Raw genomic sequence first — 19,476 nt, forward strand, 5'->3', positions numbered from 1 at the left:
TGTCACAGAATGAAAGGAAAGATAAATAATACGAAAGACTATTATAATTCACAAAATCTTACAACTAGCATAAGGAACAGAATAATAACACATTAGTGGCAGATTCTGAAGAACAAGAACGGAACAGGAGAAAGCGCAATGTACATCACACAATAATATTCATGGCTAACCTCTTTGATTAGTATGCAAATCAGATCAAACATAATGCTTAGAGACACTGTCCATGGTAGATATAATATATATCACAGTTTAAGGTGTGCTATTTACAATGCAATGAGAAACAATGAACATCTCAATGAATACAGATATTCAGGAGAATAAAATGTGATACTCCACAAAGGATACACTACCTTGTATATAATTAAAAGATGACAATAAACTTATTGAGGTCAAATTAAACCCGAAGGACTATGAATGCCAAAACGTTACTCTTTGTACTTAGTTATCTTCTTCACATTCTTCTGATGATTCATTTACATCTTACACTCACAAAACTTGAGCTATGATGATCATTCCGACGGCTCTCGACGTGTGCCTGCTTTGAAACCAAGTGGACGAGACCAGTTTTCCAATATAATTATTTACCTCGTGGATGTTTCGAAAATCAGGACATCTATCAGGAATATATTTGTATTCGAAAATTCCTGATGTTCTTTTGTCCATGCATGTCTTGTCCTCAAAAAGGCATCGTCACATGAACTGTAGAGACAGACGACCGTTTTCTTTTGTGTGTTTACAAAAGTTAAGCCCATCTTCCCATTCAAGCAATTCGAGTAAAACTTGCTTGGTTTCACAGTATCCGAAATGTCAAGCGAAACAATACTGTTTGAACAAGGGAAATGGACCTACATTGGTCAAACTGTGTCGAAAGTTCTGCGAGGGAAACGATTTTGTGGACAGAAATATGCAGTTGAGTCTGAATATCATAATCATTCGGTGCTTCAGTCAATTCTAACAACACCCACACCAGCATTTGTACTGTAGTACACATCGGATGAACTCGGAACAAATAGCAGGTAAAGATACGAGACGCTACAAAATCGTTAGTTTCTAGTCAACAAAGTAGTGATTGCACTATCTCCATATCTTACTGTTATTTAAAATGACCTTAAACCGCAATACAAAATACTATACGTTATTTGCGTGTTTGACCAAAATATGCCTGTTTTACACAGATCGAGACAGTCATTGTTCTCCGAGACCGCGCTAGCGGTCGAGGTGAACAATGACTGTCGAGATCTGTGTAAAATGTCATATTTTGGTCAAACACGCAAATAACATTTATGTATCGATCGAATTCCTTTCAGGTACTATGACTTTGTTGTTGTTTTGACGATTGAACGAGCCCACACACACATGCAATCAAACACACAAGCTTCATATTTGGGCGTTTCAGGTTGACCGAAACTTCAAAGGAACTACAAAACACACGTCATGTACTGACTTTGTTGTTGTTTTGACATTGAACAGCACACACACATGTATGCAATCAAACACATGACGTGTGTTTTGTAGTTCCTTTAAAGTTTCGGTCAACCTGAAACGCCCAATTATAAAGTTTTGTAGGCCTCTGACGTCACATGACTCAAAGAAGGGAAATCCAATCTCCAATCGATACATAATGCTAGTTTTTGAAGTGATATATCAATATTTCAATATTTCCAAGATCGTGTGGTGTTTTTGAGATAATAATAAGGTCATTAAGCGCCCACATTCGTTCATCTACTTAAAAGTAGGAGCATATTATTCTACGTATCCAAGGAAAAGTAGCAATCTAGTGGCTGCTCCGCCTGGCGTCTGGCATTATGGGGCTTAGTGCTAGGACTGGTTGGTCCGGTGTCAGAATAATGTGACTGGGTGAGACATGAAGCCTGTGCTGCGACTTCTGTCTTGTGTGTTGCGCACGTTATATGTCAAAGCAGCACCGCCCTGATATGGCCCTTCGTGGTCCGCTGGGCGTTAAAGCAAACAAACAAACAAACAAACAAGGAAAAGTAACATGAAGAATAGTCCGATAGAACGTGTCCATAAGCAGTCTGCTTGTTAACGTTCTTAATGTTGTTACTGTATATAACATGTATACAAGAAATTAATAAAAACACGCTTAAACCAATAGTCCGATGCATCACCAATCATACATAGGTCAAACATCGTTTTATAAGACATTAATAATTGTGTACAACACAAGGTTTGTTTACATCAACACAAATGATATCATGCAGGTGTTCTGATTACGTCATTGTCCCAAACGTCATTCGCAGCGGCAGTTCGTCATTCTTGTGTGGCAGCTGGAACTGTTGACTGCGAAGGTAGAACATCCTTACATGTTTCTTGAGCTTTGTTGAAGATCACTAAATACATTTGAAATCTATATACGTATATTCCGTTTCATCATCAAGATCATCTGGAACAAACAGTATGGTGACACATATATATATATTTTCTCTCTCTCATAATTAAGCATCATGTGCATGAATTTTTCTACTGCAATGCTTGTTGTCTTTGTTTTGAGTGAAAATTGTAATCTTTATATTAAAAAGAGCAACAACAAAAAGAGATTTTTTTGTAGAGGACTCTGCTCTAAACTGTCCAAGTTAGGTATTATATGGACAGTGTTCTTAGGCTTTGTAATACAACGTCTCAGCTATTAAAATACATGAACGCACACATAGGCATTAAAGCATTGATCAGCAAAAGACAAAAAAGAAATACAGATCAGTGTTAAATGTAGTTGTTATGAGTGATTGATAGATATATAGATAGATAGATAGTGAGAGAGAGAGAGAGAGAGAGAGAGAGAGAGAGAGAGAGAGAGAGAGAGAGAGAGAGAGAGAGAGAGAGAGAGAGAGAGAGAGAGAGAGAGAGAGAACTCAGAACTTTATTACATAAGGATAAAGGTTTTAGGCTTAGCCTAATCTTCCAACCTGTCCTTGGAACATATTCAGAGAATAATTGTAAACAAAAGCAAAGACTGCGCACATACCTCATCAAAGTATTAAACTAATAAAACATCAAAATAATGGTCGAGTATAAACATAAAAAATATATATAAGAGAGAGAAAGAGAGAGAGAGAGAGAGAGAGAGAGAGAGAGAGAGAGAGAGAGAGAGAGAGAGAGAGAGAAACAAAGGGAGAGAGGCGGAGAGATAGAAACAGGAGAGAGATACACAGAAAGAGGCAAAGATAGTGAGATAGAGAAAGACATACAGACAGAGACGGAGACAGAGGGAGAGAACAAACAAAGAGAACAGACAACAATAACAAGTCGCGTAAGGCGACATTTAGTCAAGCTGTTGAACTCATAGAATGAAACTGAACGCACTACATTTTTCCACAATGACCGTAGTCCGCCGCTCGTGCTAAAGGCAGTAAAATTAACGAGCCTGTTTAGCGCGGTAGTGGTTGCGCTGTGCTGCATAGCACACTTTTCTGTACCTATCTTCGTTTTAACTTTCTGAGCGTGTTTTTAATCCAAACATATCATATCTATATGTTTTTGGAATCAGGAACCGACAAGGAATAAGATGAAATTGTTTTTAAATCGATTTCGGAAATTTATTTTTAATCATAATTTTTATATTTTTAATTTTCAGAGCTTGTTTTTAATCCGAATATAACATATTTATATGTTTTTGGAATCAAAAATGATGTAGAATAAGATGAACGTAATTTTTGATCATTTTATAAAAAATATAATTTTAATTACATCTTTCAGATTTTTAATGACCCTAAAGTCATTAATTAATTTTTAAGCCTCCAAGCTGAAATGCAATACCAAAGTCCGGCCTTCGTCGAAGATTGCTTGGCCAAAATTTCAATCAATTTGATTGAAAAATGAGGGTGTGACAGTGCCGCCTCAACCTTTACAAAAAGCCGGATATGACGTCATCAAAGACATTTATCAAAAAAATGAAAAAAGGTCTGGGGATATCATACCCAGGAACTGTCATGTAAAATTTCATAAAGATCGGTCCAGTAGTTTACTCTGAATCGCTCTACACACACACACGCACAGACACAAACACACGCACATACACCACGACCCTCATGTTGATTCCCCCTCTATGTTAAAACATTTGGTCAAAACTTGACTAAATGTAAAACCATCCATACTTACCATCTATACAATAGTCCTGCAACAATAGAGCAACCAATACATTAATTGAAATATGTGTTATCGTCAACAGAAACATTTCCGAAACGCACAGCTACATGTAACACCTTCCGTTTATATCGAAAGACGAATCAAACTCAAAACTACTTTATGAATGATGTTAGAAAACTGAACAAAACGCAAACATCAAATTAATAATACTTCCAAAAATCTTTTACTACTACCATTGTTGCAAAGATCTACCCAAAATGGCAATAAACACTGAACGGTTTGACTTAAATAGCGGTATTGTGGCTAGGCCTTTCAAAGGAACATTCATTCATTCATTCATTCATTCGACATAATTTCATTCACTCATTCATCCAATCACCCATCCCTATATTCGTTCATTCATTCTCTCGTTCAGTCATGCATTAACTTCTACCCATCTTTATTCGCGTATTCGTTTCGTCCTATCTCTTTTCTCAGTTTATCACATACAACTCGTTGCTATAACCATTGCGTAAGGTTGACATTCCCATGTCATTCGCTTGCTCATTACAGCGATTATTATTCTCTCAGCTGCCAGGAGGTTGGTTCCGAAATACTCTCACTAATTACTCACGTTGTGGTCAATATTTCAAACGTCTTCTTCTTTTGTGTTCATGGGCTGAAACTACCACGTGCTTTTACGTGTACGATGGTTTTCCCCCGCCATTTATGCAGGCATACACCGATTTCAGGGGATATATTTAGAACGCCTACGTCCCTTTGTATCGTATAAACCAAGTCATGTCCAATATAGGCAATTTAGACCTGACGGACAGTAAGCCCCTTAACTTTTCCTTGTTTCTGAGATCTTCGCTGCAATGTTCACTCGTGGCGCTAGTATGCCTGCGGTAACATTCAACATTCATTGGGAAAACTTAGCTCTGACTTACCGTTTGACCTTGTTTTGATAGGAGACTTAGAGTCTCGAGGTTTGCGTCTCGATGTGGGCGAGCTGGTCGCAGACGCCACTTCCCGTCCGAGACGATCTTTGTCCCCTGCGGGGGGTGCTGGGAAAACAGAAAATGTGCATATAATTATGCAAACAAGATTCCAAAAACAGATAGACTTCTAACGTTCCAAAATTCAGAATTAAAAAAACCAAGAATGGTAGTTTATTGGAACGTTTAACTATTGACAAAACAAATTATTGTCCTTGTCTGTTTTGTCAATAATTATTGTCCTTGTCTGTTTTGTCAATAATTATTGTCCTTGTCTGTTTTGTCAATAATTATTGTACTTGTCTGTTTTGTCAATAATTAAACGTTCCAATAACCTACAATTCTTGTTTGTCTGATTATGTGCAGACAAGGATAGATCATGTGACATTTGCATACATGCAAATAAGGCTAGACAAACACAAGAGGGAATGTTCGTATCAGTTTCGTTTACAAACTACCGAATAGATAACAGTGATATTTTTCTCCATACGATAAAGTTCGTCAAAAGCATCTAAACACTACAGTCCACCTGTGCCCGCAACTCCCCATCCTAACGAACACACACACACACACACACACACACACACACACACACACACATACACGCACGCACGCACATACACACACACATAAACACACACACACACACACTGACTGCAAACATACTGACTCTCGAAGAGAGAGAGAGAGAGAGAGAGAGAGAGAGAGAGAGAGAGAGAGAGAGAGAGAGAGAGAGAGAGAGAGAGAGAGAGAGAGAGAGAGAGAGAGAGAGAGAGAGAGAGAGAGAGAGAGAGAGAGAGAGAGAGAGAGAGACCGAGAGGGAGAGAGGGAGAGATATAGAGGCAAAGCAGAAATGAATATTAGACTTTAGCATCAGCGATATGGAGTTATACTTTAAGACATGATACACCTTTGTGAATCTACAACTAAGTCTAGATAAGTGACCATGACAACATGGCTTATTAGTCTGATTATTACATTTAACACTGATGGCATCTGGAAAGAACATATTACCCTCTGAATGAGCTGATTGTATATTCCATGCGCCAGAGACACGAAACTTGACCACACAGTAAATAGGAATACATAGGCAGTATACGAAATGATAACTGAAGCAAGAAAGCACCTTTGGACAAAATGGCACAAACACTTCTTAAAACAGCAAACGAACTAATCACATGGATAAGTACATATAATGTGACGTATTTCCATTCACTTTTTTTGATCTGTCGAAGGATCTATGATCCGAAACGTCATGTTTGTTTTTTGTTTTCAGTAAAGAATCAACTCATCACCGACTTCTTTTCTTATTTTTCCACATTGATTCTTCAGTCACCATTACATTCTACATATAATACCATTCAGTTACCATGCGATTTGAAAACAGACAATGAACCATGGCGTTTCAGAACACTGGCGCAGTAAATGAACTTATGTGTGTGTTTGTAAATTGGGTATTTTGAAAATGGTTTCACATAGCATGCAAATAGACGCACTCATATTCGTCTCTGATTGTATATAGTAGAAAATGAAAACCGAAATCTACGCCACATGCTTTACTTTCACGATCTAATACAGTAAGCCACTAAGTTTCAGACTTAGCTCTGTTTTAGCGTTCTGTTAAAATTCTCGCTGTAGAATTCAGCTCTCTTCTACAACATTTCGAACCAACTACAAACAACTCATGCTGAAACAAACTTTCTCAGTAAAAATAAGTTCAGCAAAAGGACAAAAGCAACCTAACACGGAGTTATCCTTTTGCTAACATAGCAAACGATTCCGAAAGCGAAACATATCCAAATTTTCAGCAAGAGAAAAACCAAGATCCGACAAACTGCCTTCCATTCAAATCGTTCCAAACGAAGTAAGACAACCCTGAAGGCTGACTCAATCAAGGGACGTAACGGCGTGCAACCATTCAATCAGAGATGAAAGAGTTGTCTACCTGTCTATGGTGCAGGAAGCGGAAACAAGATACAAAGGACGACAGGAAGTGACGTACTACAACAACGGGAGTGGTGTCTGTGCAGCAGAAAGGGAAAACAAACACATGAAACGCTGCATGGGAAACATAACCGTCAGTCCTGATCAGAACATGAGTTACGTTGTTGGACTGTTGAAATCAGCACAATAGCATAATTTCAAATTTGTTGAACAAAAGCATCAGTTATTGTCTAAAACCATTTCGATCTCATGTAGGCCTTCTGAAATTATTCAAAAACAGAGATTCTTGACAAGAAACGTAGGGCCTATGTTACAGTGTTGTTGCCATTTATTTTCTTAATACCAAAATAAATATACGGAGAATGGAGAAATTTGCAAGAGTCCTTTTAGAAAGCTGCCTGCTCTTCAGCCTTCATTTACATATTCAGACATATTTTTGTTTGGCCTCACGTTACAAAAATAAGTTCATTAATTATGTGAGAGCCGCTAGGAGCAAAAGCACTTGTGAAAATCAAATGACCTCAGAACATATCCGATAAAGAGACTGACAAGCAGGACAAGAACATCAAACACACGAGAAAAGGAGGTAAAAGGAGGTAGGGTAGGTGGGTCTGGGTGAGTCTTGCTTTAGGAGAGGCAGAAAAAGAACTGTGTTATGTCCCTTTATGAACCGTTCAAAAATGAAAGCACAGGAAATGGTAGCTGCATCCAATATTCAGCTGACAATTTGGGCAAACACATATCCCTTGCACAATATTTACCGGAAAGTCACAATAATATTATGCGAGAGAGAGAAAGAGAGTTAGAGAGAGACGAGAGGGAGGGGAGGGGGGGGGGGGGGGAGAAAAGAGAGAAAGAGAGAGAGGAGCCAGTTAAAAAGAGACCACGGGAAACTGGTGGTACGACTGTCGCTGATAAAGAGATGAAACTCACCGACGGATTAGATTTTCCGAAATGTATTTTTACGCAAAGAGACAATAATAGAAAACTGTTCATTCGCCGTTCAAGTGCACTTCGTCATGATTGAACACAAAGTATGACAATGCGTTCAACAAAAGAATAAAAGGTAGATTCCGAAATGCCACTGCCTATAAATGCACAACTACGACTGACTGATGTGTTTGAAAGAACTAAACTATACACTAGAAAACCCAACCGAATTCATAAAGTGGTTATTAAACTAACACTTGAACAGCACAGTGTTAAGTGCACCCTATACAAAGTTTACTACAAAACTGTCACCTACAGACGCATACAAATTAGCTAGATAATAGCCTAGTTAGTTAGAAGAAAGGAATTAGCCAACACCTTTGAACGAGAAAGCACAACGGAAATAAGAAAGTGCGTGAGTTTTCAGAGCGTGCGCGCCTCCTAGGGAATAACTTGCGTTCACACGCGCATATCTATGTCAAAGTATACGAAAAGTAACTTTTTGACTTCATTACAAACTCTGGACTGCACAAAAGAAAAACAAAGAGAAAAACGTTTCATTACTTACACCCAGAGCGTGCGTCCGACTCCGCCAGAGTCCCCATAGATCGCCTTCGAGGTCCCATGTCACTGTCTGGGGCTGATTGGGTAACAACGTTCGTTGCCAGTCTCTGTAAGGGACATGATTGCATCATTTTGAATGCACAAAAACAAAAAACAAAATCAAACAAAAAAACAAAGCTGAGACAAGTTGAGCTGGATTTGAATGCATCATTTACAACGCAAAAACAAAAAAACTAAAACAAACAGAAAAACAAAGCTAAGATAAGTTGAGCTGGATTTGAATGCATCATTTACAATGCAAAAACAAACAAAAAAACAAAATCCGAGCATACGTTAGCTGAGCTGAGTTGAGCTGGATGTGAATACCGACTCTTCAAATGTCATCAACAATAACAACTACAACAAGAAAACCAGAGGTACCGGTATCATTCAGGATTACAGACACAGCTATACATACACACATCTATATATATACGACTAGTGTCTGTCTGTCTGTCTGTTCGCGATGCACGGCCAAAGTTCTCGGTGGATCTTTTCAAATTTGGACACCGTATTCAGCTACACCCCGGACACAACCTCATCGATGAGATATTTCAACACGTGCTCTCAACGCGCAGCGCTGTGCACGCTGAACCGATTTTGTTGTTTTTTGTCTGGATCCACTACCAGTAACTCTTCCTTATCTTCTCCAGTGTTTTCAGCCGCGATTATCTCCCTTCCTCCGTGTGGCGTCAATCCATATTCCCGTTACTACGTTACTATTTTTAGGTCACTGCACGTTACTATTTTTAGAAGGTCTCCAGTGTTTTGCGCGTTTATCTCCTTTCCTTCGTGCGCCGGCGAAGCCGGCGTACACCCTGCAAAGCCGGGTCCCAGGCGCAGCCTGGTATTCGGCTTTACCTCTTCCCGGCGAAGCCGGTACCCGGCGAAGCCGGTAATCATCTAGTATGGCATATATCGTATCAAAGACTACGGCTAATTCTGGGTTTACAAGAGCAGGGTTAGCTTCAATCTCAACACAGATTGTTCCTCTATATAAGATCACACCAATCTAATATCATGCACAGTGACACGATTTTCTGATAGCTCAACATCTCTCCGCCTAATACCATGCCAACACCAAAGAAATGGAAATCAGAAGGTTACTCAACCTCAGACTTGGCACTTAATCTAAACTGTACATTTCTCGTTTCACGTCTAGGCAACAAACGACTTTGAGTATCGCTTCAATTGCTTTGGAAATAGATGGACTGGAAATCTGATAAATAAATGATAAGTAAGCGCTCTAAATGCATAAGACATGTGTAACAGAGTACGTGACAGGTATGCGGAACCAGTGTCCTGGCACCGGATGGAATGGAAAGTGCTTCATCTCCAGAAGCTTTCCGACAAATACCACAGGAATCTGTATCAGAACTACAACGTGGAACAAATCTATGTTTTCCCTTACCGGGGACGACGCTCCGCGCTTGACGTTCCGCGGAGATTTGCCCTTGATCTTACTGGGGTCAGGGCTAGCGGAGGTCAAGGGCGGCGGAACGGAAGACTTAGGTAGCTCAAAGCTCTGGATGGCGACATGGTCCCTCAGAGGGTACCAGTGGGGCTTGTTGTCAAGGAAACCAAATTCTGCACAAAAAAAGAAAACAACTTCCGAATCTGTAAATGCATATTCGTTCCCTACACCTAGCACGTCCGTGCAAAATGTCGCCAAAGGACACCCCCCTCCCCCCCGCCGATCTTATACTTGAACTTATTGATGAAAGTTTAGGCCTTTGCCAACAACGATTAATAGTCTCTTCCTGTAATATCATGCTGCTATCAGACTATCAAGGCCTGCTGCCCCAAAAATGAGATCATGTATGTCGCCTCCTATTTCAAAAATTACAATTGATAAAAACTCTCAATTCGCCATAGGTCCTCTGTTTTGTCAAGCATTCTAACAGACATAAATCAAATAAGAAGACCCAAAATGTCATTGAAAGAAAGACAATGAAAGACTCGAACCCAAAGCAGATGTGCAATCCACACAGACCATCTCTGCAGTCATTTCCATTGATTCACCAGACAGCTCCAGAATGAGTTCGCCAAGGAAGTCATTGAAAGAAAAAAGGACCCTCACCCAAACAGAAGAGCAATCATTCCCTGGACTCACCAGACAACTCGAGAATGAGCTCGCCCAGGAAGTCGTTGGCCTTGAAGCGGTCGTAGTCCCAGACGGTGAGCTCCAGCACCTTGTTCTGCAGCTCCCCCCTGGCCACGTCCTGGAACACCAGGGTCTGGTGCCACTCCGGGTTCAGCGTGCGCGCGATGTGCTTCGTCCTCCGCTTGTTCTCTGGCCTGCAAAAAAGCAAGAGGCAAGAACCTTCAATGCGCGAGGCTTCTAAAGTAGGAGGAGAGAGAAAGAAGAGAGGGAGGAGGAGGGGGTTGCGGGCCTGGGGGGAAGTGGGGGGGGGGGGGGGAGTAGGAGGTGAAGAAGGTAGAGAAATAGTAGGAGAGGGGTTGGGAGTGCGAGGAAGGGGGAGATAATACGGAGAAGAACAAGAAAGGGGGGGGGGAGGTGGAGGAGGAGGAGGGGTATGGGAAGTAAGAGATGGAGGAGGTAGAGAAAATAGTAGGAAAGGGTTGAGATGAAGGAAGAGCGTGGAAAGGGGGGTAAGAAGGAGAAGAAAAAGAAAGGGGGGGGGGGGGGGGTTGGTGCAGGAGGAGGAGGAGGAGAGGGGCAAGAGAAGTAAGAGCTACAGAAAATAGCAAGAGAGAGTTGAGATGAAAGAAGTGCGAGGAAGGGGGGATAAGAAAGATACGAAAAGATATAGGGGAAGGGGAGGCGGAGGGGCAGGGGAAGTAGTAGGAGGAGCAGGTACGGAAAATATTAGGAGAGGGATGAGATGAAGGAAGTACGAGGATGGAGGTGGGGGGGGGGGGGGGGATCGTAAGAAGAAGAAAAAGACGAGGGAAGGGGAGGAGGAAGAGGCGGAGGAAGGGATGGCTGAGAATGACAAGAACAAGAACAAGAACAAGAATGTATTTCGCCATGTAGCATAACAGCCATTTGAATTTGTCCTGGTGTGGAAACACCAAGGCACACTCCACACCGAGTCGCCATGAGCCGGCACCATCTTGGGTTTTCCGCTTAAAGAGACACACGGTGAGTGGACATTAAGTAAAGGTCTAAGGCGGTTATTCTTGCATGCTGTTGTCTTCCAAACAAGCATAAGTTCTGCCAGTATGTGAAAGCAGTGCACACTTTGAAACATTAGGCTTATTTAGTACAGTCTTTTTTCAACCAACCACATTCGTTTTGTGCCATATAAGGAAGTGCTACATCACAAATGTTGCGTATACGTCATTTCCGGTTGGCGGTGAAACAAAGTTCACACCAAAAACACAAACGACTTTCGTTGATTTGGGCGATTCTACGAATCTACTTTCGTTGATTTTGTAATCATGTTTTGGTTATTTCTGTATGAAAACCTTTAATCTATTGGATATAGGTTACCTGATCGTTATTTTAACTGTTCATATCTTCCTACTTTAAGGTCTGGAGTGGACACTAAAGTCGATCTTTCACTGCATTTCTGTAGCATACATTTGCCTAGGTTGCGCTTGGGAAAATCAAAGATGGTGGCCCGGGGCCGGTTGCCGCTTCACGAGTTCTATTTCTTCCCTAATATAAATAGAATACTTATATTTATAGGGCAGACCTTAATTTGTGAACTGTCTCACTTTGAACAGTTATAAATTGTGTGAGTAGAGCTTCGGGTTGCAAATTAATCGCACATAACACACATCGCACATCGCGCTTCTTCTGCGAACAGAACTTCTCTGCTGGCGTCAGTCTAAACCGCGACACTTTTTAACACGCACTGTTGAGTTTTGTTGTGCGCGCGTTGTGCGCGCGCATCCCAGCGGGCAAGAGAAAATGAGGTGGCGAAGAGAAAGTGGTGGACTTTGTTCTCTCTAAATCTAGCTATTTTACAGACAGACAGGCATACGGACGAATGGACGGCTCGACAGACAGAACACACACACACACACACACACACACACATACGCGCGCGCGCGCATGCACACACACACACACTTTTGATTTTGACATTTAAAGGCCATTGTCATAGTAAGATTTGCGAAAAGATAAAAATAAAAAAAAATGTAATTGTACTTTCTATATTGTTTGGACCTTTTTCTATAATCGTTGTTCTTCTTCATCTTTATGAGGGCTCACTCTCTCTCTCTCTCTCTCTCTCTCTCTCTCTCTCTCTCTCTCTCTCTCTCTCTCTCTCTCTCTCTCTCTCTCTCTCTCTCTCTCTCTCTCTCTCTCTCTCCTCCTCCTCTCTCAGTATTCTAATCCATCCATTATAACTTACCCTCTGCCAGGCAGGAGGTAGACTTTGACAAAGGGGTCGGACAGCCCGTTAATGTCTCGCGGCCTGAGATTGACGGCCTGTATCACGTGCACGTTCAGTGTGTTGTCATAGTCGTCATGACTAAGCTGCAACTGCAAGGGACACACGCAAAACAATTGTCACTGGTGCAGCATAATCATAGAATTAAAATGATATACAAGCCTAACATTGTTGCAACAGGACTGCGGACATGTAAAACACTATCATTGTTGCAGCATGATTACAGAAAAAAAGGAAAAAACCCTATAATTTTTGCAGCATGACAATAGAATTAAACAAAACCATTATCATTGTTGCATCATGATTATAGAATCAAAAGAACACACAATCATTGTTAATCAAAACTATAGTCAACAGTGATATGTGCAATGAAGTAAAAAGATCACACAACAACGGAAGAAACACCTGAGTTTGAAAAGTTACTCAACACACAAACAGGTTACCCAGGTCAATATTACAATCCCGTTTAGAATGAACGATAATCGGAAATAACTCTGTCGGGTTTGCATGTGTTTTGAAAGAGTAAATATATCCTTGCTTTTTGTGAGACAAATACTCCACACGTGCTCCATGTCCTCGTGTTTCAGACACTCCGCTCGCTAGTAACTGACTCGTGGACTGTTTGTCTCACTAAAAGCAAGGGTATTTCGGAAATCGCCTAATGAAAATAAAATGCCTCTCAATTCAGAGAGCTGGTCAAGGTAGAAGAGTTGTCTATGACCACAAAAAAATAAAGATAAAACTCTATTTGCAGAATTCTTTGACGCACAAACTAAGGCAGCACTTACCTGTATTGCACCTTGCCCCTTGTCCTCCGGCCTCATGATGGTTGGAGCCTGCAGACCACAAAACATAAGATTGTACATCAAGTGTCCAAAAAAAAAAGCCCGATCCAAAGTTTAACTTAAGCAGAAGAGATGGTTGGTTTTCCAATTTAGGTGTCGAATGAAATCCACGCGTACAGAAAGATTTTGCGCATGAATACTATACAATCTAAATCAATGAATGGTCGAAGTCATATCCACAGCTAACCTCCCACCCACACACCAACCAACCAACCAATCAACCAACCAACCAACCAGCTGCACATCAACCAACCAACCAACACAACCATTCATCCATCAAGTACAACACTCACCTTTGCAGCGTCCTCCTTCGCCTGTTTGGCCTCTTTGGCTTCTTTGGACTTGTTCTTCTTGGAAGGCTTTTGGTTCCTGGGGGCAAGCTCTGGTGATGCAGGCGCCGCGTTCCTTCGTCTGTCGTTGCTTTGTAGGTCAGCACTGCTGGTCGTCGGCGCGCCAGTGGTGATGGTCGGTGTCGCCGTCGTGGTTGCGGCAGCTGTGGTAGTGGGGGCTGCAGCGACGGCGGTGGAGATGGAAGAAGCTGTGGTACTGGTGCTGCTCGGCGGAAGCGCGCTGTCCTCAGAACCGTCCGAGGGAAGCTGGGATTGAGAACGGTGGTGGTGGTGGTGGTGATGGTGGTTGTTGGTGTTGGTGGCGGTCGCGGTGGAGTCGGAGGCTGTGTCTTTGTGACGCCGGTCTCTGTCTCTGTCTCGCTCTCCGTTATCTCTGTCTCTCTCTCGGTCCCTCTCTCGGTCGCGGTCACGGTCTCGCTCGTGATTATGGTGACGCCGAGCCTTGCTGGATGAGGAAGAGTCCGCACGGTCTCGCGGTTTGTCGCGATCTCTCTCCCTCTCCCCCCGGGAGTCTCGACCGTCTCTCTCCCCGCGGGAGTCGCGACCATCTCTCTCCCCACGGGAGTCGCGACCGTCCCTTTCCACCACTCTGTCTCTCGCCTCCTTCCCGTCTCTCTCTCTCTGCCCTCGATCCCTGTCTCTGTCTCGCTCCCTCTCTCCCCGGTCGCTGTCTCTGTCTCTGTGGTGGCGCGCGCTGCGTCTGTGGTGCCTCTCCCCTCCTCCTCCTCCCCCTCCACCACCACTCCCACTTCCTCCACTTCCCCCTCCACCTCCTCCTCTCCCTCCTCCGTCTCCTCCTTTCCTGTCTCTGTCGCGACGATCCGGCGTGTGCCTGCCGCCAGATGGCCGCTGCTTGTCCGACGAGGTGGAGGTAGGATCCGAGCGGGGGGTGCTGCAGGGGGAAGACATGGAGGGGGTGGGGGGTCCTTGCTGGGAGGAGACAGGAGACTCGGTGTGCTCGGCAGGAGAGGAGGTCTCCTGGATCTCTTCCAGCTGGGCCGCGAGCACCCGAGGGTCAACTCCTGAGCGAGGCCCTCCTGAGGTGGTTCTGAGCTCCTTGACTGAAAACACAATAAGATGGTTCTAAAGCTTTTACTGAAAACACAATAAGATGGTTCTAAAGCTCTTCCTGAAAACACAATAATATGGTTCTAAAGCTCTTCCTGAAAACACAATAAGATGGTTCTAAAGCTCTTCCTGAAAACACAATAAGATGGTTCTAAAGCTCTTACTGAAAACACAATAAGATGGTTCTAAAGCTCTTCCTGAAAATATTCATGCTTTAATTCAAGCATTAGTTCATTCATATATTATTCCTTCATCCATTCATTCACTTAGACATTCATTCATTGAAAACGTTACGTCACCCACCCACGTCATCGTAGCCAGGGAGATTGTCATAGGACGAGTGACAGCTATCACCTTTCTTGGCACCGGTGGCGTCTGAGGTACTGCTGGGGTTGTTGCTGAAATATCAAACAGAAGTTGAGAAGTTGAACATACCCGCGCAAGATCTGGAATTGTTGTTGTCCTTGTATCTACAAAAACACAACAATAAATGTGCAACCCCCCACCCACCGACACCCCCACCCCCCACCCCCCCCCCCCCCCCCCCCCCCACCCCCCCCCACCCCCGGCCCTCCCAACAGATTGGACATTTAGGACACTGCTAAAAGTTCAACTACGTGTAAAATAGAAGAAAAAAAACCAAGAGAAAAAGGGAGAAAAAAATTGGAACAAAATGAAGTACAATGTAAAACAATAAAAATAAAAATAAAAATAAACAGGCGCATCTTCAATTTTATACTGAGCAATCAAACCTTCAACAGAATGTTTCAATACATGTTTTTCTGGGTGTACTTACGCCCTGACAACGAGCTCGATCTCGCCGTTGGTCTGGTTGATGATCTGCTGGACATCTTCGTACGTCTTTCCGGTCAGCTTCACGCCGTTCCACTCCAGCACCTGGTCACCTGGACATCGGAACAAATAGCAAAATATAATTTACACACTAAACATGATCGAAACAAAATGTGAAAAGGAACACTTTAAGTTCACACTTTTACAAAACACGATGGGAAAGTACACAACTTCAACTTTGACAACCTTACTGAACAAAAACAACAGCATCAAGAACAAGAACAACAACACAAATACACACACACACCCACACGCATGCACACACAGACACACACATACAAACACAGACACACACACTGACATGACACACACACATACGCACGCACACATTCACACAACCCCACCCCCTCCCAATACTAACACACACGAACGTACCAACTTCCAGTTCTCCGTGCAGCTGGTCGGCTATAAGACCCGGGTAGATGGCTGTGACAAAGGCACCCGTTTCTGATGTTCCGGGTATCTCCTTGCCACCCACGATCTTCATTCCTATGCCGTTGCCTGGAATCAGAAACAAAAACTATAGTAAACTTGACCGGGTATCATCGCTTTCTTACCGACGATATTCATGTGTATGCCGTTGCATTGAAACAAAAACGAACACTAAACTTCATCAGGTATCGCTTTCTTACCTACGATATTTGTTCCTAACTGGTTGCCTTGAAACGTTTACACTTGCAAATTTTAAGTTGCACATTTACAGAAAGTATGTTACATTTGATCGGGTACCGAGAGAAAATACAACACCACAGAAATACAGACAGCAAATTAACAAACAAGTCGCGTAAGGCGAAAATACAATATTTAGTCAAGTAGCTGTCGAACTCACAGAATGAAACTGAACGCAATGCCATTTTACTCGTAGCATCGTCAGGCCACCGCTCATGGCAAAGGCAGTGAAATTGACAAGAAGAGCGGGGTAGTAGTTGCGCCAAGAAGGATAGCACGCTTTTCTGTACCTCTCTTTGTTTTAACTTTCTGAGCGTGTTTTTAATCCAAACATATCATATCTATATGTTTTTGGAATCAGGAACCGACAAGGAATAAGATGAAAGTGTTTTTAAATTGATTTGGACAATTTAATTTTGATAATAATTTTTATATATTTAATTTTCAGAGCTTGTTTTTAATTCGAATATAACATATTTATATGTTTTTGGAATCAGCAAATGATGGAGAATAAAATAAACGTAAATTTGGATCGTTTTATAAAATTTTTTTTTTTTAAAATTTTCCGATTTTTAATGACCAAAGTCATTAATTATTTTTTAAGCCACCACGCTGAAATGCAATACCGAACCCCGGGCTTCGTCGAAGATTACTTGACCAAAATTTCAACCAATTTGGTTGAAAAATGAGGGCGTGACAGTGCCGCCTCAACTTTCACGAAAAGCCGGATATGACGTCATCAAAGACATTTATCAAAAAAATGAAAAAAACGTTCGGGGATTTCATACCCAGGAACTCTCATGTCAAATTTCATAAAGATCGGTCCAGTAGTTTAGTCTGAATCGCTCTACACACACACACAGACACACACACACACACACATACACCACGACCCTCGTCTCGATTCCCCCCTCTACGTTAAAATATTTAGTCAAAACTTGACTAAATATAATGAACGGAAAGACAGACAGACAGCGGAATACACAGGATCACAGACAAAAGAACACAGACGGATGAAAAGACAGACAGACAGACGGCTAGACAAACACAATCAATACGTTTAGAGGAATACACTTGCCTGCCACTGAACGGTCTTTAGGATCTCGCGTAACAAGTATCCGCTTGACAGGAAAATTGTAACGCATTGGCTCTGGGGGCGGAGGCTGCAGCAGACAATAATCACATCAATGCACATTGCTAAACACATCTCTGTTGCAAAAATCTTACACTGTATGTTCAACTTAAAATCTGATAAATTGCGGTGTGAATTCGAATTTACTTATTGTGAATCTAGTTATACGGACATGCGTACACGTGTGACATTCTCAATGCGTTCTCTAATTTTAGATAGTTTTTTTGGCAACACTCTGACATCTTTCCTTAGAATGCCAAAATAAGCGGATTCCATTGTGTCAGGTTATTTATAATCAACAACATGAACGATTATAGTAAGAAAATATCCATTCACAAAGCAAAAAATAAGTTTCTCGGCCTCTCCGGCAAACTTTAACATCCTCGAGTGAAACAAAACCCACCACACAGCCCACTCATGTACACTCATGTATATCAGGATTGTCAAGCAAAATGATGGTGATTTATAAATAATTACGTTCATTGTTACCGAAATATTTGTTGGGGGTGTCTGTATTGTTCTTGCATGTTGCCCTCATGAGCGAGGGCTGCTTGTAAACAAGCATGTGCTGCTTATTTCATTACCCCCCAGGGCCGGACCCAGGGGGGGGTTCCAGGGGTTCCGGAACCCCACCCCTGGAAAAAGCATGTACCTTGCTTTGACTTTTACTAGTTTTAGCACCAAAACAATGCTGCTCTTAACCCTCAAAACAAGGCCCAGAATGCACCAGATTGCACATTTTTTAACCGTTTTTCAAAAATTTTCCGGGGGAGCATGCCCCCGGACCCCCCTAGTTCGCGCGCCTGCAAACTTCGCGCGCCTGCAAACTTCGCCTGCAAACTTCGCTTCGCCACTCCGCTGATTTTTCCCCCAAAAAAAGGAGGAACCCCCCCCCCCCTTACAACTCATTTGGTCCGGCCCTGCCCTCGTAAATAAAACAAAAACTCTTATCTTATCTTTGTTTATTCGTACACGCCTGTCAAACTCACCCTCCTCTTTCGTTCGATCTGTTTGAGGATGGTGACACCGCCCTCCGTCATGTGTTTCATGATGGGTTCGTCTGCATCCACGCTGTTGTCACTCTCCACCCGGTACATCCCGTTCATCAGGTCTGCACGTCAAACACGGGGAAAACATGTTCCAGTATTCAAATCTTTTAGGAGAGAGAGAGAGAGAGAGAGAGAGAGAGAGAGAGAGAGAGAGAGAGAGAGAGAGAGAGAGAGAGAGAGAGAGAGAGAGAGACAGAGACGGAGACAGAGATATTGAAAGCATCTTTGGCCATTTATACGTTGAATGACTTGTTACACATCGACATTGATAGTTTTATTCTTCTTCTTCTTCGTCGTTCGCCAGATAGTTTTATTATAAGAACCTTTTCTAATTCCTATTAACTCAATGTTCTTTAACTATATTTATACATAAATGCATATTGTAAAGCAGTATGCATTGTTAGAGGATCTTCTAGTAGCAGTGTTCAAATGTCGAAGCTGCTTTCCCAGTTTTACCTAAGAGACCGACTGTATAATTATTGAGTTATTGTATTTGTCAGACTTGATTGTACCAAGTCCCTACACATGTTGTAATGCGCTTAGAGCCAAATATTTTAGTTTTTTTGTAAGGGATAGGCGCAATATAAAT

At 42.2% G+C, this 19,476-nt stretch overlaps 1 protein-coding gene across 1 annotated transcript in view; it reads right to left on the bottom strand.

Annotated features, from left to right (window-relative positions):
• Nucleotides 1–1,966: 1,966 nt before the first annotated feature.
• The window catches only part of LOC138963680 (uncharacterized), a 43,414-nt gene continuing 25,904 nt past the window's right edge, over nucleotides 1,967–19,476 (bottom strand). The window contains exons 8-21 of the mRNA XM_070335528.1: nucleotides 18,828–18,949; nucleotides 17,785–17,869; nucleotides 16,413–16,538; nucleotides 15,982–16,090; nucleotides 15,489–15,583; nucleotides 14,061–15,178; nucleotides 13,711–13,758; nucleotides 12,884–13,014; nucleotides 10,672–10,856; nucleotides 9,970–10,145; nucleotides 8,524–8,626; nucleotides 5,034–5,150; nucleotides 4,117–4,132; nucleotides 1,967–2,404 (exon numbers count right to left, since the gene is read on the bottom strand). Coding sequence (XP_070191629.1) covers nucleotide 2,404; nucleotides 4,117–4,132; nucleotides 5,034–5,150; nucleotides 8,524–8,626; nucleotides 9,970–10,145; nucleotides 10,672–10,856; nucleotides 12,884–13,014; nucleotides 13,711–13,758; nucleotides 14,061–15,178; nucleotides 15,489–15,583; nucleotides 15,982–16,090; nucleotides 16,413–16,538; nucleotides 17,785–17,869; nucleotides 18,828–18,949 — 2,432 coding nt within the window. The 3' untranslated portion in view covers nucleotides 1,967–2,403. The remainder of the gene's footprint in view (nucleotides 2,405–4,116; nucleotides 4,133–5,033; nucleotides 5,151–8,523; nucleotides 8,627–9,969; nucleotides 10,146–10,671; nucleotides 10,857–12,883; nucleotides 13,015–13,710; nucleotides 13,759–14,060; nucleotides 15,179–15,488; nucleotides 15,584–15,981; nucleotides 16,091–16,412; nucleotides 16,539–17,784; nucleotides 17,870–18,827; nucleotides 18,950–19,476) is intronic.

Source organism: Littorina saxatilis, linkage group LG4 (genome assembly GCF_037325665.1).
Source record: "Littorina saxatilis isolate snail1 linkage group LG4, US_GU_Lsax_2.0, whole genome shotgun sequence".
NCBI lineage: Eukaryota > Metazoa > Mollusca > Gastropoda > Littorinimorpha > Littorinidae > Littorina > Littorina saxatilis.